General features: G+C 46.9%; 1 protein-coding gene across 3 annotated transcripts in view; it reads right to left on the reverse strand.

Moving 5' to 3' along the window:
- Window positions 1-26,592, reverse strand: part of Fkbp5 (FKBP prolyl isomerase 5) — an 85,680-nt gene that overhangs the window by 15,612 nt on the left and 43,476 nt on the right. For all 3 annotated transcript variants that reach the window (XM_021630175.2, XM_021630170.2, XM_021630178.2), the window contains exons 4-6: window positions 16,706-16,848; window positions 15,814-15,928; window positions 2,687-2,843 (exon numbers count right to left, since the gene is read on the reverse strand). In XM_021630175.2, the coding sequence (XP_021485850.1) occupies window positions 2,687-2,843; window positions 15,814-15,928; window positions 16,706-16,848 (415 nt within the window). The remainder of the gene's footprint in view (window positions 1-2,686; window positions 2,844-15,813; window positions 15,929-16,705; window positions 16,849-26,592) is intronic.

Consider the following 26,592-nt stretch of genomic DNA (forward strand, 5'->3'; position numbering starts at 1 on the left):
CCCTGACGGGAGGTGGGGTGGGGACTGGGGTAGAGGGTGGGTGGAGGTGTGTGTGTTTGTAGAATGCGGGGACTGGTCTTCTGGAAGAGGTGCAGCCTTAGTGGGATTAGAGAAGATTAAAGAAGATTATTTGTACCATCTCTCCTGGTTAAAACAAAGGAACTCTGTCAGGACTGGAGCCCAGGCGCACACCCATCTGCTCTGGAAATGGCTAGCCTATTCTGTGTTAAACAGAAAGGTGCCCTTACGCTGGCTCAGACTGGACAAAGCAGGACCCGACTGAAAAGGAAATCCTCAGAGATGGACGTCCAGAGCCAACAGCTGCCTCGGAGGGCACACAGGGGGCTGAGGGCACAGTGGCACTCGGGTGCTCTCACAGCTGCTCCTTACAGATGAAGAAGCTGAGGGCAGAGACATGTGCTTCCTGAGAGGCGCACAGGGCAGGGCACAGCCAGAACCACGTTCAGACCTCATCGTCCTGAGAAAACTACTTCATGCTGTGACCCGCAAAGCTCATGATGACCCTGACCACGCTCAACAGCCTGCTTTGTCTGGGATTGTTACCAAACAGGCGTAAAGGAAAAAGTTAAAATTATCTATACTGAACCTAAAACAGAAGAGAAATCAGTCATGATATTTAATTATTTATTTGTTTGAGCAAAGCAAAAGTTTTAAAAAGTGAGAAAAACTTCTGAGAGCGGGAGGCATCCGAGAGAGGACTACCCTTGCCACAATATGTTAAAAAAACACCACCAAAAAAGATGCTGTCCCCAGTGAGCGGGGACACTGAATGCTTTGTTATTTTCTCACGAAAATGTCCTGCCAAGGAGTCATGGATGGCAAGGAAGTAGTAGGGGTGAGGCTGGGGGAGGGTTAGGAAGGCAAAATACAGAAGACACTGAGAGTACAAATCCCACCAGCATTTTATAGCAGCTCATACATGATGGGGACAAGTCATGTGCACAGCATGTGCACACAAACCATACTGGTGCATATATGTACAGTATTACACAGTATATAAAGACAGTATAGACAGCCCTGCATAGAAAGTACTGGGCAGAACTAAATGTACCAACTCCAGTATGTCCTGGAGATACACTAACACACACACACACACACACACACACACACACACACGCAGACATGCACACACCCTACTACCCTCTCCTAAAAAAAAAAAACAGGGAATAAAACCTCATTATATACTGCAATTTATGAGAACTTGATGGCTTTTATGCTTGAAAAGATTTGAAAACTACCATTTGCTCCGGAGATTTGTATTTTCTTGTGGTCTAAGGGTAGAATGAAGGAAAGCTATTGCAAAGCAGTAAACCTAACGAGGAGAGCTCACCTGGGCACCGTGGTTTGCTAAGTGTGGCCTGGTTACTCCAACTTTGCAAGCCTGAGGGGAGTTAGGTGACTTGCCCAGGTGCCACCCCTGAGAGACCACAGAGTTCAGCCCCAGACGACCAGCATCCGCAAGGAACTAGCTGCGCTAATAAACAGAGGCGGTCTGATTCACTTTGCTGTGGAACTTGAGAAGTCTGCTCTCCAAGCTATCCGAGAGCCAGGTTAAGACTTACAGACCTGGGTCATGCGTTTCTGAATGCTCACACTTTACAGAGCGTAGCCTGCAAGAGCCAAACTGTGAGGACAGACCTGAGACAGACATGCCTCCTGAGTGTAGTTCTGGAGTGTCAGATTAAGCTGTTAGCGTAGAGGACTTTAATCCTACCACTCGGGAGCCAGAGGCAGGCAGATCTCTTTCCAGGCCAGCCAGGGCTGTATAATGACAACATGTCTCAAAAAAAAAAAAGACTAGAGACTGTAGGTTATGAAGAATCGAAGAATCTACTCTGTAAGTAAGGGGAAGCTCTTTCGATAAGAAAGAAACAGGTTCATTACAGCGTGAACTACAGTCCAGAGCACACTCAAAGGACAGGACAAAAGGGCCAGATTCCCCACTGGTGAGGGCCGCCCCAACAGTCTCAGAACTCAGAATGGTAACGGGGCAGTCTGCGGCCGCAGGGCCACTCTGGGCAAGCAGATGCGCGCGCACGCAGGCGGCACCCCTGCGTTCTCTCAGGGGTCCATTTCTCAAGAGGAGAAGAGCTGAATTTATGGTATAATTTTAGATCTAAAAATAATAGGAAACATGTTTTCACAAGAGACTGTCAGTGCCGGATAGTTCTAAGCTTGGAAGTGCTAATGGCTATCCTTATGACGGGAAAAATTTAGGCAAAAATGAGTCATCTCCGCCGCCTTTAGATCCAGGAAGAACAAGCTGGTTTTTTCCTCCTTCAGGGACTCCATATAAGAATGTGGCACAGAGCCAAGTGCTAGTAAATCATGCATTACTTCAACTCCCAACATCCCCTGCTGAATTCAGGGGGAGAGGAGAGGAGCAGGGAGCCACAGGAGCCAGCCGATCTTTGCTGATGTGGCACTGTGGCAGTCCAACAAACCGAAAACAAGGCTTGATTGTTAGTCCTATTCTTAAACAGACTTCGGCTGAGCCGGCTCGCTCACAAACTTCTACAGAGCTGTGAGGCCCCAGAGGGCCAGGCTAGCCACCACCTGACTCAATGAAACGGCTTCACGGTGACAACGAAATGCTGAGTGAGAGAGCAGGCGGGCCCTGGCTCTTCAGCTAGCTCCGCGGTGCCCTGGAACGGGTGCTTCTTACCGAGGTCCGAGGTATAAGATACACTGCTCTCCCCTCTGCATTTTCTCCAGGGCTCTGTCGATCCCGATGGGAATGTTGTGGTCTTCCCCCTCGCCGACCACGAAGACCACGTCCCGGCAGTCGAACCTCCTTCCAGCACAGCAGCCTTCCAGGTGGACTGCGGGGAGGAGACATGGCAGTCACGAGCCGCACCTCAGCACTGTCCCCGCACTGTCTGTCAAGTGAACGCCAACTGTTCAGCACACACTTCCCCTCTCGTGGACAACACGCACAGTGCCTTCCGGGAGCTTTGCCCACCAGTCACAAACTTTAACAAGAGTATCTTCTGCTTCAGGTTAGATGTATACTTACTAATTTTCTTACCTGTGACCCAGGGTCAAGATACACTGGCTTATTTGACCATACCATTGTGAGAATGCCACATAGCTGGTACTGAATGCACACAAGGCCTAACCATCTGTAACAGTAACTTGGTTTCAGATGCTTGGGCAGAAATAAATAAACAAAAGATAAAACCTAGGACTGAATGTTATTTCTCCCATAATACAATCATGTTAGATGGAGGTGTCTCTGTCTGTCTGTTGTAGCTCTGGTGGGCCTGAAACTCTTATCTGCCCCTGTGTTCCAGGTGCTTTATTATTATATTATTATAGGCATGTACCACATTTTGCTCTGACTCTTTTTTCTTTAAAAGTACATCAGCCTTTTTTTTTTTAAGAGTTATTTATTTATTTATGTACACAGTGTTCTTCCTGTATGTACACTTACAGGTCAGAAGAGGGCAACAGATCTCCTTATAGATGGCCGTGAGCCATCATGTGGTTGCTGGGAATTGAACTCAGAGACCTCTGGAAGAGCAGACAGTGCTCTTAACCTCTGAGCCATCTCTCCAGCCCTGCACCAACTCTTTCGTATGGTAGTGTAGACTGAATCCAGGGACCTGTGCATATAGCACTTAAGCTCTGAGTTACAACCCAGCCCAAACTACTTTTTTTTTTTTTTTTAGACACAGTTTCTCTGTGCAGCCTTAGCCGTCCTGAATTCACTTTGTAGACTGGGCTGGCCTTGAACTCACAGAGATCCATCTGCCTCTGCCTCACAGAATGCTGGGATTGTAGGTGTGCTCCACTGAGCCTGGTTCCCAACTACTTTTTCTTTTTTGTAAGATTTTATTCATTTCTTTTATGTCTGAGTGCTCTATCTGCAGGTATGCATGCACTCCATAAGAGGGCATCAGATTCCAGAACAGATGACTGTGAGCCACCTTGAGATTGCTGGGAATTGAACTCAGGACCTCTGGAGGAGCATCCGCCGAGCCACCTCTCCAGCCACTCCCAAATACTTTTAAAGCTACATAAGACTTTCAATTAGATCTTTTATTCACTGGTTTTCGAGACAGTACAACAGGCACCACGATCTCTTGATAAGAAAAGTATTTAAATATAACCCCCTAAAGTGTCTCCTGAGAAGGCTGGAGAACCTATTCCGGGTCAGTCATCTGCTTCAGTCTCCAGCAGCCACCCTCTCTCACACACTAATTTCATGTCCTACAACAGCTACCATCTTCCAAACACAATTCCAACTTACTCCACTTTTACCATCTGACCTCAACAATCTCTTAAAAGCTCTAAAACTTGAGAATTCTGTCTGGCCTGCAAACTTGCTTCAGAGCTCATTCTTGGTCAATCATTTGATCAGCTCACCTTCGCCTAGGAGTGAGACAGACTCTGGAAGGTAAACAGCAGTACGCTATAGACCTCAGGGCGTCCCAGTCACCACAGTCAGGACGGAAAGCTCTAGGGCAGATGCCTGCCTGGTTGCTCCTACTGCTGCTAACCCAAACCTTCAGTTCCTTCAAAACAAAGGCTCCAGTAGCCTAGCTCTCAGGACATGGCATACTGTCTCTCGTCCATACTAGAGCCCATACTTATTGACACGTGATGACTTCTGTATTGTATACTCAATTTTGGAAGGTTCTAGATAAAATAGCCAAGATGCAGAAAACTTTCTCTCCAGTGCATGTGGAACAGGAAACACAAAACAAACAACAACAACAACAAATCCAACCAGGTTGAGTATAGTACAAGAGGCAGTAGTAAATACTGCCATCAGACCCTTCTATTATAAAGATGGATTCAACTTTACTTTAAAATGTCTACACATCAGAAGATTGGAGCCCGTCTGAGGCTTATGGAAACTTTTAGGCAGCAAAGGGCGATGTTCTTAGGAGGTTAGGTATCTCATCCGAGCCTGACTCAGGCCTGTAAGTCCAGCTACTCAAGGGGCTAAGGCAGAAGCCTCACACCTTCACAGCCTATCTCGCATGAAAAGTAAAAACAGGGATAGGGGAGGGTATCTTGGGGCAGAGGACCTGCCTAGCATGTGTACAGCTTGGGACTCAGTCCCCAGAAGCACCATAAATAACCACACATGGAAGAGCCAACCAAACAAAACTGTCAGTTTATGCAACTACTGCTTTAAAATTTGTCCAAGAAATTGCACGTAGACTAATGGACGGTGCTCCGCCTGAGAGGCCTGGAGAGCACAGGAGGTCTCACCCAGGCACCGAGGAACCGCCTTCCTAGTGTCGAGAGAGATTCATCGTCCTCGTGGCTCACAACCTAACAGGGGGAGGGTTTTCTGTGAGATCATCACCTTCCTCCCTAAAGCGGAGTGCCTCTAGCGGGAGGAAATCATCAGTACATTTGTTGTGGCTTTTGGTTGATCAAGTCTGAGTGTGTTTTCAAAACAGGAAATCCAGAGACTTCTGCAGAGGATCCCTGATTACATGTCACTTTCCTACACTGACCTGCGGTGGGTGTGACCTCACCTCTACGTGCACACTCACACACATCATAAATAATAAAAATGTAGCCAAGCATCTCAAGTGACACCCCCAGTCTGTAAATAATCCCAGAAGTTCTCCCTGGGCTAACCTATCACTGTGTGCAGGGAATGAATGTAGGAAGAAAACAAAAAATAAGTCAAAGTGTAACAAAGGCACAGTTAGGAAAGCAAACCCGGAGGCTGAAGAGACGGCTCAGTGGTTAAGAGTACTTGCTGCTCTTGCCAAGGACCTGGGGTTCAATTCATTGCACCTATATGTAAGCACCTAACGTCTGTATCTGCAGTTCCTGGGGAGCCACTGCCCTCTTTTGGCCACCATGGACACCGCATGCATTCATTCAGGCAAACACATACACACAAAATAAATCTAAAAAGAACAAAGAAAGATTTTATTCATTTGTGCATTTGCGGGCTTGAGTATATGCTATACAGGTGCCCACAGAGGCCAACAGGGCATGTGTCCTGGGACCTCAAGTTACAGTCCTAAGTTGTCCCCCCAAGCCTGGAAGAGTGGCAGCTGGCCCAAGGTAGCTCAGCAGGTGGAGGGGCCTGTCTCCACCTGGTGACCCAGGCCCAGCCTGGGTCTCGGATGGGGGAAGAAGAGCCCCAATGCCACAGTTGTCCTCTCACCTCCACGTGCACACTTACATACACAATAAATAAATAAAAACGTAACTAAAAATCTTAAGCGACATTCCCACACATACACGTCACCCCACGCGTCTGCACGCTGCCACCTCATGACGTGATGAAATCTGGAATGAAGAGTCAGATCAGGAGCACAGCCACGATCCTCTGCAGCTATAGGGAGAAAGGTCACACCGGCTGGCTGGCTTCTGACCCGGGTGTGGCAGGCCCTGCAAGGCTGCTGACGGGAACTCGGGTGCCAGGGCCCAGGGAAGGCTGCTGATGCACAGGGAGGTCTTGCTGTGAGACCTGTGGGCGCTGTGACTTCATCCACAGCACAAACACTCACCTGATAAATATTTAACACAAGCCGCCCTGACTCAGGGGTGCAGGAGGTCTGTTGCTAGTCTCATCCAGCATGATTTACAGGAAGTAAGCCATCTATGACGTGCTCCAAGTGAACACAAGTACACACAGGATGCTTCTACTTAGGGCTTTTTGGTGAAGAGAAATAAACAAGATAAAAGTGGTGATATTTTCTCTAGACTTGAAGTCTGTGTAACCTGGAGGGGGGTGCTCCAACAAGCCCCACAAAGTTAAACCAAACCAAATTACCCAAGTTTAGCTGTGAAATCCAGAGTGTAACCACATCAAGTGAGGCCGGTCCCTGCAAAGCATCATTTAAGCTGGAGCTCTGACTTATTGTTCTCTTACTGCCCTGCAGCAGTTTTGTTTTGAAGAGCACAGAACACCCTGTTCTGAATGTGGCTGGCACATGAACTCAATGTGCTGACAGCAATTTGTTCTCCGATTAAAACGGGGGGGGAGGGGGGAGGAAAGAGTGCACAGCAGTAACAAAAACTGGAATGCAAGAACCCCAAAACTGTACAGCTTGTATTTCAGGAAGCAAAACCAAGGAAGAGGCTGCATAACTTTTTAAAAAAGTGCTGTAAACGCCACAGCCTAAGACGTTAGCTGGGTGAGTGTCTGCTTTCCCTTTTCTAATTATAGCAGCTGCTGTCTGATAGCTTTGCACTCATTCCCAAAACAATGACTGGGTCATGGGGATCTGAATGGGAATGTTTAAGGGCATTACTACTAGAAAAGACTGGTCATCTGGCTGGAGAAAACCAGGTTACCAAGGGTCACTCACACTCTACTGCCTAATTCGTGTGGAGAGCTTCTCTGGGTCCCTTGCCTGACAGTGCAGGGTTTCTGAGAGAGTGGATGGTAGTAAGCCCCAAGAAGGCAAGCAGAACTGGGCTTCTAACAGCATGGAGGCACGCTAGCCACTGATCACAGGACACTGGCCAGACATCCCCCACATCGCCTCCCTTCCTGCTCCACATCAGTCTGCTGTCTCCGGGGACGACACCACGGTGCGGCAGACACTAGCACAGGACTGGCAGGGAACTTGGCTACTGGGACGGCAAACTTTTACGCTCTTAACACTCGTTGCTTCCTGACAGTGTGGGGCCTGAGCCAGACCTCCTTATGAACCAGTCCCCTTCTGACACCTCACGGCTCTGGCTAGGGGCATTCGCTTTCTCCATCTGCCGAGGGGTGGCACTGTCTAGACTGGCACTGCTAGGATAAGTTACACTCAAAAGCCCAGGGTAGCGGCCTTTGGGAAGCAGCGGCAAGAGGATCGCTGCGGGTTTGAGACCAGTGGGGCTACTCAGGGAGATGGAGGTTGAGAGCTGCCTAGTGAGACCTGCTCTCAAGCAAACAAACGTAACAACAAAAGGAAAATTTAAGTACTCAGGGGCTTGGTGATATCATTCTCAAAACACTAGGTGTAATTCTCAATACCACACAAATAAATAACTAAAATTAAGAGCGGACTCAGTGGCACATGCAGTTTGGGAGAAATCTGGTCACTACTCAACTCAAGAGGCAGAAAGGCAAGAAGACCTCCAGGACTTCAAGGCCAGCCTTAGTGACATATCTTGTCTGTAAAAACAAACAAACAAAAACAAAAAAACTAAGGAGCTAGAAAGATGGCTGTTAGGTGTACTTGTTGCTTTCGCAGAGGACCTGGGTTCAGTTCCCAGCACTCACATGTGGCTCAGAGCTATCCGTAACTCCAGTTCCGGGGATATGATGCTGTCTTCCGACCTCCTCAGGCACCAGACATGCATGTGGTACACAGACATACATTCAGGCAAAACACACACATGAATAAGACAAACACAAAACAAAACAAAATGTTAAAGAGAAAAAAAAAAACCCAAAAAAGCTAAGTACTAAATTAGAGCATGTGAACAGAACTGGCTGATGCCTTCACACAGAAGCAAGCACTGAGTCAGCGTGGCTGTGGCGGTGGGCTTGCGAAGGAGTATGTGGCTGTTCGTCTGTATTTGCAGCACATCACCCTGCAATGAGTGTCTCAGGACCCCAGGGAAGCATGCACTTGACGACCCCACACAGCTGGCAAGTACAAGGGAGAATCCAGCAGGCCAGGCCACAGCTCTCCACTGCTTCTGTATGCCACAGAGCTCAGCACACAGCTCAGGACCAAAATAAGCATTTATTTAATGACTAATCTAAAAACATGTCTTTTAAGGAAATGGCGGCAATTTTCACTAATTTGTAGGAATTTTCCTTTCTGAATCTATTAGTCAGTACTTTATTGGGGGGAGGTGAGACAGGGTTTCTCTATGTAACCATGGATGTTCTGGACTCACTCTCTAGACCAGACTGGCTTTGAACTAACAGAGATTCACCAGCCTTTGCTTCTCTCGTGCTGAAATTAAAGGCATGCACCACCATGCCTGGCTTTTGTTTTGCTTTTATTCTGATTTTAATAAGCTCCAGGAGGCTATCAAATCCGTTACTGACCTGGAGCTTTTGTTTTGTTTGAATAATGCATTGGTGGTTTTTCTTAAAAAAACAAAACAAAACAAAACAAAAAAAACCCAGACTATTTTCTATTACGATTTCACTCTACTTAAAGACCTAGAGATACTTTCTAGAGGGAGGAGCTTCCTAAATGTAGAACACATGAAAGAACACACACTGTACATTCTAGGCTGGGAAGACACTGCAGTATTTTGTGACAACATAATGAAATGGTTTCAAAACCTGTGATTTCTTCCTGTGGTCATTTGCTGGACAGCACTAAATACTTGAAAAGGCATGCGAACAACAGAACCAGAACATTCACAGATCTCTCAGACCTTAGCACGAACATACATGAAACTTTCCCTCTATTTTCAATTTCTGGTGTGTTTTTGTTGCTTCATTTATAAGGAACAAAAAGCTCGATGATGTTGTTTTGACATTATGAGTCCTGGTGCCTTTAACAGATGTCATTCATTCATTCACTCATTCATTCATTCACTCACGCCATGAGAAGGCCAGAGGTTGATACTAACTTTTTCTCAGTGGCTCTCCACCATTTTTGTTTCTGAGACAGCGTTTCTCTGTAGCCTTGGCTGTCCTTACACTCACTCTGTAGACCAGGCTGGCCTCAAACTCACAGAGATCCCCTGCCTCTGCCTCCTGAGGGCTGGGATTACAGGTGCGGCCTTGCTGGCTCTACCTTGTTTTTTAAAACAGGGTCTCTCACAGAACTTTAAATCTATTGATTTGGCTAGGCTGATGGCCAGTGAGCCCCAAGGGTCTGTCTCCCTTGGTTCTACCACTCCTGCCAGCTTTTTAAAAAGTTTGTGCACACACGTGTGCACACACGTATATATGCCTCAGGGGCCAGAGGAGAGCAGCAGACGCCCTGCAGCTAGAGCAAATGGTTGTGAGTCGGCCAGCGTGGGGGACGTGGGTGCCGGGCTCCAGTCCTGAGGTGTGCCTTTGCCACACTGGAGCTACTCTTTGACACTTCCACAGAGTTGAGCAGCTCCATCGAGGCAGAACTACAGGAAAGGCTGCTTCTTCCTGTTACCATCGCCTATCCTTCTGAAGTCCTAAAGCTTCCGTGCTCTGGCAGACTTTCTGCCCCGTGGCTGCTCAGGTTCATGCTTGTTCTCTCCCTCCCCTCTTTACTCTATCGCCACACCTCACCTCTCTTCCAGCTCTAACCCTTCTTCCCCTGCGTCTTCTGAGATGCCCTTGCCCACTGCTCAGATCACCAGTGTAGCTGTGGAGAAACCGTCCATTTCATTCCTTTGCCCTCTAGAGTTTCCATTTTTTAAATATTTATTTATTTTTATGTATATGAATAATCTGTCTTCACACACACCAGAAAAGGGAAACAGATCCCATCACAGATGGTTGTAAGCCACCATGTACTTGCTGGGAACTGAACTCAGGACCTCTGGAAGAGCAGCTAGTGCTCTTAACCACTGAGCCATTTTCCCAAGACCCCCTGAAGTTTCATCCATCCATTCATTCATTCAGTTTTTCGAGACAGGGCTTCTCTATGTAGCCGTGGCTGTCCTGGACTCACTGTGTAGACCAGGCTGGCTGAGAACTCAGAGATCCGCCTGCCTCTGCCTCCCTGAGTTCTGGAATACAGGCGTGCGCCGCCGTGCCCTGCTTCAGAGTTTCAACTTCAGTGAATGTCAGTTTTCAGACTTCCTTAACTTCTTTCCGTTTCCGGAGAGGTTTGGGTGGACTTTTGTCTGAGTTCTGAACGATCTCTTAAGCTCCTTCTAGAGACTGCTCTGTGTTTCAGCTTCCTCTGTGCTGAGGTTTGGGTGGACTTTTGTCTGAGTTCTGAACGATCTCTTAAGCTCCTTCTAGAGACTGCTCTGTGTTTCAGCTTCCTCTGTGCTGTCTGTTAGTCTCTCTTACACATCTTCACACCCACTGACCAATCCTTGCTGTCCACAGATAAACCCAGGGAGGGTCAGAGGACCAAATGGCTGCTGTTACCTGTCATTCTTATTGTAAGCAGGCAACACGACAGTCTTTTCCCCAAAGGGTTTCTGTGAGTGATACAGGTGAGGACTTCTAAGTATTTATTAAGCAACTATACACTCAAGGCTGAGACACTGTTTACTGTTGTAGGGAGCTTCTGGCCCAGTTCATCTGCTCGAGAAGTTCCAAGACACTGTGTACTGCTGCTCTGCAGTCCAAGTCTAACACCTGCCGCCTTCTGAGGCTTGTCCCCACAGCACTCTGGAACCACACGTTAGCTCTGAGCAGAAGTCACAGGGAGGCAGATCTTCAGGCGGTTCATTTCCGGATCTTGGCTGCAAACTACAGTCACCCAGGAGTTTAAAAAAATATTTGCCTCTGCCAATCTCTCCTTTGAGACTTTTATTTAACGGGCTGGAGGCTTGGGCCTGGAGCTCACTCTCCTTTAGCCAAGGCTGAGCGTTACTATGGCAGAGGCTTACTGAAGCGGCTGCCCCATACTGTTTTATAGCAGTCTGACGACTGCCCCATAGCCTGTTTGGCTCCCTTGCACCAGCTGATCGGGAGCTTGGAGTTCTGCCCGAGCTTGTTGAGAAGAACGGTATGTACCTCTACAGAGGTCTTCTCAACACCTGCTTTGGTTTGGATTTATAGAATACAGTTTCCATCGGGCCAAGTTCATCAACTTTATATATTGCATAAACTCGCACTTCTGATCCCACTTTCTTTTCTATAAAAAAATTATTATTATTATTATTTTTTGAGACAGAGTCTCACTATGTAGCTCTAACTATCCTGTAACTTACTGGTAGACTAGGCTGGCCTTGAACTCACAGAGATCCTCCTACCTCTGCCTCCAGAGTGCTGGGTTTAAAGGTGTGGGCCACCATGACCTTCTGTTTTTAAAAGTGACTCCCTCACTCCTCCACCGACCACTGGGTTAGGAGGTGAGAGGGAAAGGAAACTCTCCTCCAAAGACTACAGTTGGAACTGTGTATCTGAAAACATGCTCCCTTGCAACGACATCAAATGGAGCGAAAAGCATGGGACGGAAGAGCCCCACACAGCCAGCACTCCTGTGGTCAGTCCCTACCAACACTAACAATCAGAAACCCAAAAGAGGAGGAGTTGGCACCACAGGAACGGGAGCTACTTGAAAGCCCTACTTAATTGTAACTGGGCTAAGACAGCAAAGCTTACAGGTGACGATGCTGCCAGGCCTGGAATAAGCTGACCTGCATCAGTCATCACAATCACAACACTCAGGACCCTCTGACTTCTTCATGATGGAGAGAGGACAACACTGAGTGAAAATGACAAGACAGCAATTTCACTTGGCAGGAAAAAGCCCAGAAGAAGAGAACGTGTGACTGAACTATAAAACTGAGATTTTTGGTAAGAGTAAAGAGCATAATGTCTTGAGAAAAAATACGTTTCAAAAACCCAAAAAGTCATACAAAAGATCATGATTTAAAAGCCTTCCATCCAAAATCAAAAATCAAAACCTATGACTATTAAGAACACACAACTAAAATGAAGACTGCTAACAGAGACAAATTAACCAAGGATTAGGTATAGGAATTGAAAGGAGTCAAGAATTCCTTTCCACAACAATCTATAATGAGATCTGGTGCCCTCTTCTGGCTGCAGGCACACATGCAGGCAGAACACTGTAGAAATAATAAATAAATAAATCTTTAAAAAAAAAAAAAATTCCTTTCCTTAAATCCAGAGAAAGAAAGCAAAAACAAAACACATTTTGCAATTTTGCAAACCCCGTACAGAGGGTAGGAAGAGGAGGCAGCCCTGTGCCACGCCTATCACAACTCAATAGGAAGAAAATCAGCCCATTTTACACGTGAGAAGACTAGATGCTCAACGTCGCTAACCTTGTCTGAGGACATAAAATAGGCAGCAATTCCACGCTCAGAAGTTCAGAATACAGCCTCCAAAGCCCGCAAGTACCCCATGGCTGGCCACCCCACTGAACCCAGAAACTCAGACTCTTAGGTATGTATCATAACGTGTGACAGCTCAGGGGTGACTCGATGCAGGACTACATATGTAAACATACTGTGAAGGTATTGGAAAAGAAGTTCCAGACGAGCAAAGAACAAACCTGTGGTGCTGAATGGAACTGTATGCACTCAAGGCTTTTAATACCTTGTTCTGAACATTGGTGTCTGCCTGCATGTATGTCTATGTACCACATGTATGCTTGCTGCCCTCAGAGGCCAGAACAGGGCTTGAGATCCCCTGGGATTGGAGTTGGAGACAGTTGTGAGCTGCCATGTGCGTGCTGGGAATTGAACCTGGGTCCTCTGGGGAAGCAGCTAATGCTTTTAACTGCTGAGCCCTATACTCACTGTCTCAAATACATATGCAACTGCAACAGAAATCCACACAGATGCTTGTCTATGTTTTCGAAGTGTATTTCCAAGCTCTGTCTGCTAAGATGCTCTAGGGCATGAAGCCCCCACCATACAAACACACATGAGCACCTGACTCAGTTTCTCAATACTATTTTCCAATGAACGGAAATGGTGCTCCTTAGAAAAATGGTCGATTCCAGGACTGGGACAAGGGAATTTTAAGGTGAGCCTAGAACATCACACAGTATTATAAAGGGAGGAAGACAAAACAAAAACAGTTGACAATCTTCCTCACAAACAGTAAATGAACTCAGCAATGTGGTGGAAAGAGCTGACTTGGAGGCATTTCCAACAGCCAAAACTGGGGCAATTTGAGCAGCAAGTAAAAACCTCTTACTGGGGAAACAATATCTCTAGGTGCATGCTGACAAAAGCAAACGGCCATAGAAACTCAGGGAGAAGGGAGAGATCTTCCTTGCAGTAGAATTCCAACTAATAAATGTAAAACGAAAACACAGCTATCAGAAATCAAACGCCACAGTAATAACTGCTGTACACAAACTCACTAGTGGACATGAGGTGTGAAGGCAGGATGTAAAGGAGACATTGGTGGTTTCCCATCATCCCTTTTCCTGAGCTACTCGGCACTTACAAAGGACAGCTTGACTCGGGAGAGTCTACCCGCCCCATAGTTGCTGCTAGCCACAAAGCCACGCACCTCTTGATGACTTGAGCATCACCAGCAGGCTGTCCTCCAAACTCTCAGCCCCCTCACCGCAAGCGTGAGACGGCCTAAACTGGGGTTACTCTACCAGTGGGAACCTGTCTTCAAAAGCGTCAGCGTCACAGGGAACAAAGATGGAAGACCGTAATTTACTGGAAGGAAGTAAAGCCATGAGAGCTAAATGCAGCTCAAGGGTCTGGACCTGAATTCAGAGTAGGAGAGTAGTTAGTGTGGTAATGGGTGGGGGACAGTGAATGGGACCACAGCGATGCTAACTTCCTGGCCTTGACAAATGCCCTCTCTCAGAAAGCAAATCAAATGCAAAGAAAACATTATGAATCATTGACTCTGGAGGAGTTCCCATCACACAGGAAAAAAAAAACAAAAACAAAAACAAACAAACAAAAACAAAAAAAACCCAACTTGGTGTATAGATTTGAATTTTTCATATAAAAGATTAAAACATGTTACACATAAGCTTTTTAGTGGCTGTCACAGCTGTCTCTATCCTGTGACTTTCTTAGGCATGACTCCCACTCTGGGTTTTTGGGGCGAGCATTGCCTCAGTCTAGGTAGGGGTGAATGGGCAGGTGAAGTCTAGAGCCAGCCTTCGCCCCAGCGTCCTGCTCCTGCCCGAGCTCTTTGTTCTAGAGTCTCGCATGACATTCCAGCTGTAACACAGTGGCTGCTATATTTACAATTGCTCCCAATAAGAAAATAACTAAACCTGAATTAACTTTGGGAGACTTGTGCAATGAAATATGGGTCTAAATAGTACGTACATACTAAAAATAAGAAACTCACTCAATTTAGTTCTTTTAGATAAGCTTTCTTCTACATATGCCTTTGATAGCACAGTAATGTTCCTTTTTAGTGACTTAACCTTTTTTCTGGAAGGATGTCTTCTTACAACTCCCTTTTGAAGACATCAGCTCAGTAACCACATCTTCAAACATGCACAGTGCAGAAAGCTCTTATGAACTGTCAGGTGTGTGTCAGACACTGCAGATGCTGAAAAGAAAGTGATAAAGCAAAATCCTGGTCCCCAGGCAGGTGGGCAAGCACTGATGAAAGTGAGGTGCTCAGAAAGGGCCTCAGCCTCCCAGTCTTCAGAGGAAGAAATGAAAATAGCTCCAGGTTGGCTTGGCAACTGTCAAAACAGTACTCCGTCCCAGGCCACCCCATACGGAATGAACACTGCTGTCCAACTCCACTGTTCTGCTCAGTAGCTCCGAAATCTTGGGCCATTTACATGACATCACTGAACTAATTTTCCTCAACTGGGGATAATAAATCTCACCTCCTAAGGTTACTGTGAGAGGGGAGAAATAAATGCCCTCCAGGGATCCGAGCGACTGAGAACTCCTTACTAGACGGAACCACTGTTTCTGTGTTTTTGAGTTTATAGTTTGCCAGAGGCCTGGAACACACATTAGCTTAGTATTTACCAAATGAAGTCATTAGATGAAGGCCGAGGATGAAACAGTTCTTGCAATATATACATTCAATGCATTTACCATTTTCTTTTTAATTTTTTAATACTGTGTGTGTGTACCATGGAGGCTGGAAGAGGACACTGGTTTTCTGCAACTGGAGCTGCTGGTGGACGCAGGGCTGAGAGCCAGAAAGGGTCCTCTAGAGAGCAGCAAGTTCTCACAGTGACTGTTCTGACACAGAGAGCCTAAGGATTGCCTCTGCGCAGTGCCACGGAAGCCTTGGCCCCCGGCAGCACAGCTCACCTTCCACTGTCGCGCCTTCGTTCGGATTCGAATACCCCTCTCCTTTCCGTTTGATTCTACGGATGATGCCTGAATCTTCAAATAGATCCTCTCCTTTGAAGTCAAGGAGTTCAATCTAGAATGGAAAAGATGAAAGCCAGTTTGCGAACAGTTACTGGATAAAACTTGAAACTACATCTTCTCTGGTGGCGTAGATAAGAGGAACATGGAGGAGAGCGCTGCACTCTGCAACACTTGGAAGGAACTCCATGTAATGACAGCGTCTAGGTCTGCATCCTGTGTGGCTGCAGTGCGAAGACAGACAGGAAATACTAGGACAACTGCCTTGTGGGCAAAAGGCCAGAGCTGCAAGGTGCTGGCGCGGAACACTCTGTCTGACTCTGAGGACACCAGTTTCCCACCCCAGATTCGTAAACTTTCCACCTTAAAATTTAAGACTTAAGAATCTGGCCTTTGACTGACTGAGATACGCTTTTCACCGTGTTAGATAAAGATCAAGTTTTGCCAAAGTCGTGTAATTAATTCAACACAGTAAACAATGTGCCACCTCTCACTGCTCCTGAGATAGATTAAGGGACAGTTATAAACCTTCACAACTTCACACTCGTCACCGCCGTTTCCGGCCTGTCAGTCTGGAGAATGTCTTACTTCCCCTGCTGACCAGAACTTGTATTTCTACACCTGCGTCTTTTGTTTGTTTGGATATGCCCATTTTGTGCCAGAGACACATTTCTAAGAAAGCACTGGCACATCCCCTGGGAGAGTGGGAAACAATTCAAGAAGCCAAGCTCCAAAATAAATAAGCTGGAGTGGGCTCTTGGCGGCAGGTCCAGCTCCTCCCCCACTGCAGCAGCACCGCACAAGCTGACCAGGCGACGGTACACATACTTGCCTCAAAAAAGAGAGTTGCATTCGAAGGAATTTTGGGGAGGCTGCCAGCGGAGCCATAAGCATATTCTGGTTTACACAGTAAATGGCAGATCTCTCCTTTCTTCATGGTGGATACCCCAATGTCCCAGGCTTTGATAACCTGGCCTAAGAGAAAGCAAGAAAACAGGTTTCTGCAAACAAAAATCAAATCATCAAAACTATAGAATGTGGTATGTTTCCTTTCTTGCCAGCGTCACTGTCAACTGTAGACTGCAGCAGGTGACCTGTGCGGTGTCAAGATTCACAAGCTCTTGTTGCGGTGTTTTGGCTCAGTCTCACACTGCAGCATCAGCTGGCCCGAGCTCCCGGCTCTCCTGCGGGCTCGCTTCTGGGGTGACAGGTGTGTGCACCACGCTTGGGGAATGCTCAAAGCTCTTCTCATGTGCAGTAGTAGTTACGTCTCATTTTGGGGCTGGAGAGACGGCTCAGCGGTTGAGAACACTGGCTGCTCTTCCAAAGGACCTGGGCTCAGTTCATAGCACCCACACGGTGGCTCACAGCGGTCAGTAACTTCAGTTCCAGGGGATGGGATGCCCTCACACGGACGTATGTGCAGGGAGAACACCAGTGTACACAAAATAAAAATAATTACGCCAAGACCACAGCCATGTCTCACCGGAGTCTCAAGCTCTTCGGGAAGCAACAGAGAATTTAAACAACAGCAACAAGATGCACTTGAGGTGACCCGTCAATCACAACCTTAAAGCATGAGGCCCACAGAGATGTCTCAGCAGGCAAACCCCCTTGCTGAGGAGCTTGCTGGCCTGATTTGATCCTGTGACTCAAGTGATAGGAGGGAACTAATCCCTGCCAGGTTGCTCTCTGACACATGCACGCCGTGTGCGCGCTCACACGTGTGCACGCGTGCGCGCGCACACACACACACACACGTGTACACGCACGCACGCACACGGACACACTTAATAAAAACCAGGCCGGAGAGATGGCCCAGCAGTTGAGGGCACTGACTGCTCCTGCAGGGGAGCTGGGTTCAGCACCCACATGGCAGCTCACAACTGTCTGTAACTCCAAGATTACAGACACTCTCAGACAGACATACATGTAGGCAAAACACCAATGTATATAAAATAAAGGTAAATACATTTTTAAAAGATATAAAAAAATTAAGAAAAATCACTTAAGCATTCAAAGTAAGACCAGATGCAATGAAGCTCAGAGGAAGGGGAGTGACAGAGAACCAGTCGAGGTCCATTAGGATCAAGGGACCCTGTGTGAATGAGAGTAGCAGAGAAAAAGCATTTGCTCTTTTTGCTTAGTCTTTGTTACTTAACATCAGCTCCACTTAGTTACAATTTCACATAATACATGCTTATAATTAAGACCTGACTCATCTGGCGGTGGTGGTGACACACACTTTTAAGCCCAGCACTCGGGAGGCCAAGGAAGGCAGATCTCTGGGTTTGAGGCCAGCCTGGTCTACAGGGTGAGTCCAGGACATCGAGGGCTATGTAGTGCAAGCCTGTCCCCAAAACCCAAACCAAACCAAAGCAATACAGAACAATCCCACAAGTGACAGCATATTATACATTCAGTTCTGAACTCCTTTCATATGACAAGGTCTTCATCACTAGAGAGAAGACATGCATTTTAGGGGTTAAAGGTACTAAATTCCAACCTCCGATCTGCCTTTTCCTAGCCTTGAAAACCTGTGTCCTGACCTGAAAATGTTGGTAACAGCACCTACTCCAAGTGCATGGCACAGCATGCCGTGTCGGGTCTGTGTCCAACAGAGGAAGCTGCTCCATCGAGCTCACCACAAATAACCCCCTCGTTTGGCTTTCTGACGCAGGGCCTTATCACACGGCTCAGCTGCCTCAAAGTCTTCTGCCTCAGCCTCCTAAGTGCTGCGTCACAGAATGAAGCGCATTCCCCTCCAGCTCAGGCCTCAGGGCGCATGTATGATGAATGTGTGAGGTGTACAGGGCATGCTGTGCCACGGTGCCCATGTGGAGGTCAGAAGGCAACTCTGTGGTGCTGGTTTCTCCTTCCACCTTTCCGCCGCTCCAGGGGTCATACTTAGCCACCAGGCTTGTGCAGCCTTTGCCTTTACCCACTCTCTTACCAGCCCTGGCTACTCATTCTTCTTTTAAAATGTACTGTACTTGCTGGTGGGCACATGGAAAGTCACAAAAACTGGAGGGAAATGGTATTAACAATGAAAAAGCACACCCTTAGGGCCTCCCTTCTAGGAACCCGCAGTGCAGTGTCGCCACAGGAGGACACCTGTGTGGTTGCTGCTGCTACTGTGGAGACAGGGTCTCACATACCCAAGGCTCCTTCCTTACCAAGAGGAGCCCTGACCCCTCGGCTTCCTGCCCCACCTCGCACATGTGGAATCACAACTGTGAACTACCTACCACTTCCCCCGGCCTGATTTCTGAAAAGCAACACCAAGAAAACATTGAAGCAGAGAAAACACAATTTGAAAACTTCTGAAATCCTCGCAACTAAGGAAACAGTCAAATTTCTGGTTGATTGCCTTTAAATTATATACATAATTTTTGCTTATTTGTATGTTAAATTTTTTTCACACCTATTCTTTTATTTTTCTTTCTTTCAGTTTTTTGAGACAGGGTTTCCTTGTGTAGACTTGGCTGACTTCGACTCACTTTGTAGACCAGGCTGGCCTTGAAAGCAGAGAGAGCCACCTGTCTCTGCCTCCCTGAGTGCTGGGGTTACAGGCATGTACCACCACTCCTGGATTAACACGCCTAGTTTTAAAACTTGATGTTCATTCTTTGGCTCTGTAGCTCCTCAACATAGTCCGTTATAAAAGCGCTTCTCTTGCTGTCTGAACACATGACCTTTTTTAACTGCAGTATTCCATGTCTTGTTTAGGCTGCTGCTTTTACAATCCTCAGATTCCAATACACAACCTCGTATCTAAACGCATGGTTCTTTGTATGGTGAAAGCTTGTGACTGCTATGAGCAGGGCTGGGATTTTAGACTGGAAGGAGAGAATCACGCAGAACAACATACACACATCATTGAGAATGTAAAACATGGAAGCTTATTAACTCATAGTATGTTAGTGGCTGAGGCTTTGTCTGTGAGTGTGGCCATTCCAGATTACAGTCAAGTTCCCTTAATGCGGAACAAGATCTGAACAGCACAGGCAATCAGCATGAAGTGTTCTGAAGGCCATCTACTTTAACTGCTTTATCCACCTCTAATTCAATGGCATTTCAAGAATGCTTTTAGCATTCTCCTGACAAGTCTTTCTCTAAGTTTCTCAGGGGTAGCACCTCTTCCTTTTTACACATTAATGCTCATATTTTATGCATCTACTGAAACAATGTTCTTGGGAAAAGTGCACGGGTCCTTGGTTTAAGAGGATTCTTAGTAAGAGAATTTAAAAATGCAGCCCTTAGTACCCTCCAGGTGTGCAGACACATGCAGATCGGCTTCCGTGCTGTCCCGGAGCTCAGAGCAAGGCCATGTCATTCTCCCATTGGACATAAACAAGCTTATAAAACACCAGCATCAGACAAGGTCACGGTATAACCACCATAAACTCAGACAAAACAAGAACGCCTAAAAATTTCACCTAAGCTTGGATAAACAAATAAGGTCACCGTGAACCCTACAAAACAGCAAACGGCTGTCTCCTGGCCGATGACGACTGCGGCATCTTGCCACGGGTCACTCCAGTCCCACTGCTGCAGAAGTCCTTCCTCTCTCGCTCAGGATCACCCCACACCCTAACTGTCTAATCCAGAGCAGCGCCCTGCTTGTTCACAACGCCCCACGTCACACGACAGCCCAACCTGCACCATGCACCCTCAGACAGGCCACAGTGCCAACTGTGTGCACCCTCTCTGGAAAGGATCGAACCCCCGGTGATCAACTGCACTGTGCTCTGTGTGGTCTGTGGCTAGAGAGGGTTGATGCCCAGGTCACTCGTGGGCACCGTGTGCGGATCAGCTCTCAGCTCAGCGGGAGCCAGTTGTGTCACTCAGGGAATGCAAAGTGAGCTAAAGCAAAAGCTAGTGTGCAGCTAGTTAAACCCTGCCGCCCACACTCCTTAGGAGAACACGGGGCCAGAAGCATGGACATCACAGACTCTTCATCTTTAGGGTCTTTGTCTTGCAGAAAGACTATGACAACAATACATTAAAAACTTATTCTTATATTTTTATCTGGGTCTTGATCTTACTACCTCAAACACAATGTATCAATTCTAGGAGTTCTATTCAATTTGTAACAAAATATTGAATATTCTATATTTATACCTTGTAGCTGTATAGACCAAGGAAATAGCTCAGCGGGTCAACGGGTCAAGTGTGAGGCCCTGAGGTAGAGCCCCAGCTCCATGTGAAAGCCATGTCTGGGGACACATGCTGCTAACCCTGCCCTGGGAAGCAGAGACTGGAGGGTCCCAGGTCTCACAGGACAGCGCTGTGGCAAATGACAGGTCCTGTCTCAAAAGCAACGAGGACGGCTCCTAAGGCTGACCAATGGTCCACACACACGCACACAAACATGACACACACCTGCACAGCACACAGAAGTGAACATGCAAACAGAATGTATACCCGCCCAGGAAGAGAGCAACTCACTACACTTTTTTCTCTCTTCTGTAGTGTTATACATATTTTTCTGGTTAAAAACCCTACACAATACTTCAAAAAACAAACAAATTGTAATTTAATCACCTAACATGTCCCTTTGTGATAAAAACTGCTTTATTAATAACTGGCTACTTTAGTGATTCTGACTGTGTAACTCCTCGCACTGACTTCAAACATGTTTAACTGTGGTAAAACAAAGCTCACCACCTTAAGCCCTTCCCAGTGTGCACCTGGTGTGACCCCACCTACGTGCTGAGCAGCAGCACGTCCATCTGCAGAAGGTCCATCCTGCCCTTCTGGACCTTTCTACCGATCACAAACCTTACTTCTCCTCCTCTCAGCCACCGGCAGCCACTGTCTGTTTGTTTGTGAACAGTTAACACAAGTGGAATCACCCAGTGTTCTTTTTTGTGACTGCCGCACTTTTAGCACAATGTCTTTGGGTTCATCACTGATGTAGCATGTGGCAGGCTTCCTTCTCCTTGAAGACTGAGATATGGCTGCGAATGGCAGCACATTTGGTCCTAGGCAAAGGCAGGCACTGTGAGTTGGAGGCCAGCCTGACCTACAGAGTGAGGCCTGGACACCCGGGACTACACAGGGAAACCCTGTCTCAAAAAGGCAGGGAAAGGCTGTAATAGTAATCCATTGCACGGCTTTCCCACATTCTGTGTATCAGCCAACTGCTGAAGGACACTTCAGCTGCTTCAATCTTTGATCGTGGTCTGAACACATTGTGGGTGCATAAGGCCACACATGGTTCTTTTGGACGCCTGTCCAGAAGTGGGTGCTGGGCTGCAGGTGAGCCCTTGTGTCTAATTTCTCTTCTTCTAGAAACATTTTGACCTATCTTATCCTGTGTGCGCTGGTGCTTTGCCTGCACGTATGGCTGTGGGGGGGGGGGGGTCGATGCCTTAGAACTGGCGTTGCAGACAGTTGTGAGCTGCCCTGTGGGTGCTGGAAACTGAACCCGGGTCCTCTGCAAGAGCAGCCATTACGCCAGCCCTAATTCTCCCTTCTTTCTTCTGCTCTCTCCACCCCCTGGTTTGTAAAGACAGGCTTACGGTAGCCCTGACTCTCCTAGAAGGCAATCTGTAGACCAGGCTGGCCTCAAACTCAGAGACCCACCTGCCTCTGCCTCCCGAGTGCTGAGACTACAGGCATGCGGCACCACACCAGGCTGTGTTTAATTTCTTGAGGGGCTGCCTGCCATGTGTCTTTTTATAAAGTTGACATCATTCTGCCTTCCTGGAGAGCAGAAAGACTCCTACGTCTCCATGTCCTCGCCAACGCTCCTTTCTCTTGCCCTCTCTTAAACAGTGTCCATCCTGATACGTAAGGTGATCACCCATCAGCCTGCAATGTGTAGTGGCAAATGATGCTCAGCACTCTTCCATGTCCATTGGCCTCCTGTGTGTCTGCATTCCTGAAACTCGACTGGCCTCCAACTCCTGGGCTTGAGCAATCCTCCCGTCTCAGCCTCTGGAGTAGCTGGATTACAGCGTGTGTACCCCTGCCCTGCCTTTCCCATGTCCAGAGCATTCGTTGTATTGAGCATCTTCACTGTGGGGAACAGCCCTTCCTATACGTGGGACACTGGGGTTCCTCCCCATCCTGTAGATCCCTTCACAGTTACTACATCCTGTGATGAAGGAACAAAGAATTTTTAAAAAACTTTTGTGTTTACAATTTTGGTGTTATTATTTTCTCAAAATTACTGCCCAGTCTAATGGCATGAAACTTTTCTTGTGCTTTTGGAGGTTTTGGTCTTTATTCTACATTGAGTTACTAATCACATACAATGCATGCCAAGGACCCCCAATTCAATCATTCTTAGAAGCATATTAAAATCTGATAGCATGAAAGTGGTATAGTATCCTAGAAAAAAAACAAACCAAAACAAAACAAAACAACTAAACCAAATTATCCTAGGTCATAGCCTCTGCTTACACCAGTGAGTGTACACCAGTACTAGTGTAGCCCTGACCTGCAGGTAAAGTGAACTCCTGGAGACACTCGCACAGGACTAAGGGCGCCTGCGAAGACTAAAGGGGCGCACAGCCGAACCACAGACAGCTCCTGGCGCGGGCTACTCTCAGTGCTTTGTAGTAAGTGCTCACACTGATGTGATGAAGTAGAAGACTTCGTTTAAAGGACACATGGGCTTCACAATATCACCAAGTGAGAACATGCATTTTTGCCTCTTACGAATGCTACCAAGTACGACACACCACTCCCGAGAGAAGCGGCGGTGTGCAGCGGGCACCCGGACACGCTGAGGGCTGGCTTTATTTTTGAGACAGGGTTTCTCTGTGTAGCTCCGAACGTCCTGGAGCTCACTGGATGTCCGCCTGCCCATGCGTCCAAAGTGATGGGACTAAAGGGGTGTGCCCACCACCTCCTGGCTAAAGAACTGGGTGTGCCCAGTTACCTTTTTTTTCAAGGGGTGAGGGTTGTCTTTTTGTTATTTGTGGCCCCTCCCACACTCCCTACCCCCAGAGTTGAGGACTGAACCTGGGGCCTTGCGTTTGCTAGGTAAGCACTCCATCACTGATCTATTCTCCAATCCCTGTGGGCTCTTCTTCACCCTGGACTAGGCTGCTTCACACCTAAGGTCTGACAAAACTTCAGAAACACTACCTGGCCGAGTCACCGCGTGCAGGTGAACAAACACCATAACCTCACCGCACGTCCATCTCCTCATAGACAAACATCTATTCACGCCATCAGATTCTAAAAGTACTCATTTTAAATGCAAGCATTATTTAAAAGTTAGATACACAGTGATATCCAGGGAGACAAGGGAGACAAGAAAAAGATGTCTTTTCAACAATGTTGGGAAAAACTGGACATTTAAGTTTTCTTAGTCCGAAAATGTGACATGGATAGACAACAAACTTTAAGAAAATACTTGCTTTGTTTTACTTAATACTTTACAATCAAGGAAAAAAGGTTCAGAGAAAGAATAAATTTGGACATCAGCACCTCAAACACAAATAATAAACCTACAAGCGAAATTATCCCTTCTTTCTGTCCTGTAACACAGTGGTAACAACCAGTTCTTCAGACTGATTCAGTTTTCTTCTTTCCCAACTTCCTGGGACAAAAGGGCTGGCTAAGCACTGTTTGCAAATGTTATGTGACTGTGCGTAAGGAGAGTTACGACACGAGCCGTCACAGTAGCTTTCACTGTGACGGCAGTAAAAACTTTAAGGCCGGCCAGTAATCTTCTGCTGTAATAACAATAACAAGCACCCAGTGTGCACTACGCTGGGCTGATCTGCGCCATGGCTGGCATCATTTCCATCTCCTCACAGATAGTATACCACAGCCTACAGTAATAGCATACAGTTATGTACATGACGAAAGCCGCAGCCTGAAAGACTGTGCAGAAAAGCAGATGGGCACACAAGCAGCAGAGGAGTGCAGTCCCCTGTTGTGTGTGCATTTTCTTCAATAAAGTTTTTCACAGTCAGGCTCATAATAGTTCAATTTAAAATGCTAATCTCAGGCTGGGTGCGGTAGTGCCTCTCTTTAATCCCAGCACTCAGGAGACAGAAGCAGGCAGATCTCTTTTGAGGCTGAGGCCAGTCTGGCTTACTTAAGTAAGTTCCAGGACAGCCAGGTCTACATAGAGAAGACTATGTCTCAAAACAAAACAAAACAAAATATCAAAGTCATGCTAGAATCCCAAAATTAGCATAGAACTTCTCTTTGGGACAGTCTCTTTGGGATACTTCTATGCATAGCCTTGGGAGTAGTACACGATAAGTTTAGAGAGCTCAAGAAACAGTATTTATACTACCTCCATTTATATTTATTTTTTTATTTTGATGCAGTAGCTGCCATTATAAAATATTAATATAAAATATAAATGGCTTGACTACTTTTTGTCTTTTTCTGAGATAGGGTCTTGCTGTGAATACAACACAACTTTGAACTTAGAGTCCTACCTTGACTCCTGCACTGGGTGGTTTTATGTCAGAATGACCCAAGCTACAGTCACCTGAGAGGAGGGAACCTCAATTGAGAAAATGCCCCACAGATCAGGCTGTGGGCAAGCCTATAGGGCATCTTCTTAATTAGTGATCGATGCGGGGAGGCCCAGCCCACTGTGGTGGGGCCATCCCTGGGCTGGTGTCCTGGGTTCTGTAAGAAAGCAGGCTAAGCAAGCCAGGAAGCAGCACCCTCCACGGCCGCTGCTGCCTCAGCTCCTGCCTCCAGGTTCCCGCCCTGCGTGAGTTCCTGCCCTGACGTCCTTCAGTGACGTGGAAGTATAAGCAGAATAAACCCTCTCCTTCCCGGCTTTTGGTCATGATGTTTCATCCCAGCCGTGCAACCCTGGCTACCAACTTCCCGACTGCTGGGATGATAGGCACAGCCACTCTGACCACTTGTTTCTTTGTTCTGTGGTCATCTGAGCACCACAGTGCTCCTGACCTCTGCACTCTAACAACCGAACTAAGTCCCCAGGCCTCAGTTGCCATTCCTAATTTTACAAAAGTGAAACGTCTGACTTACAACAAGCCAAGGGGAATTCATGTGTTTACTTCTGACTGAAGATGTAGAAAACATGCAAACCTACATAGAGCTAGGAAAAGGCAGGAAAGCAGGGTCGCGGAATTCTCGGGTCACTGTATGTCAAAAGTGGACTAGAGGTTCAAAAGGTCAGCTGCAGTGCGGAATGTGAAAGCTCATCAGAGGACTTTTCACACCATGTTACACCCGAGCACTGGGCTAGCTTGTATTGGGAATGGACTCCTTGTCCATACTTGACCTTATATATCTTGCACTGGTCAGGCTTTCTTTGTAATAACTGTCCTGGCTGTCTTAGAACTTCCTCTGTAGACCAGGTTGGCCTTGAATTTACAGAAATCTGCTGGCCTCTGCCTCCTGAGTGCTGGGATTAAAGGCGTGCACCACCATGCCCAGCTGGCAGATATTCTAATAGTGACAAATTTCACTGTCCAGAAGTGAAGTCACACTCATTAACTTACTCATTAACATACACTCCACCGCTCTCACAGAAAAGTCTTACGTTTCAGGAAGCTGTAAGCGCACAGCAGCCACAATTTTTTAAAACTAATTTTTACCTGAAAATACAAACATTATCAGTCGTTTTCCCTTGAAGTGACAGGTTTATTTCACTCAACTTCAGGAAACAGCTGAAGTCTGAATAATCAAGTCTGAATAATCACAGTGTGCCCTTGCAAGTAAGAATGACGTTTCATGACAAACACTGAGCCAGCTCAGTTC

This window comes from Meriones unguiculatus, chromosome 16 (genome assembly GCF_030254825.1).
Source record: "Meriones unguiculatus strain TT.TT164.6M chromosome 16, Bangor_MerUng_6.1, whole genome shotgun sequence".
NCBI classification, from domain to species: domain Eukaryota; kingdom Metazoa; phylum Chordata; class Mammalia; order Rodentia; family Muridae; genus Meriones; species Meriones unguiculatus.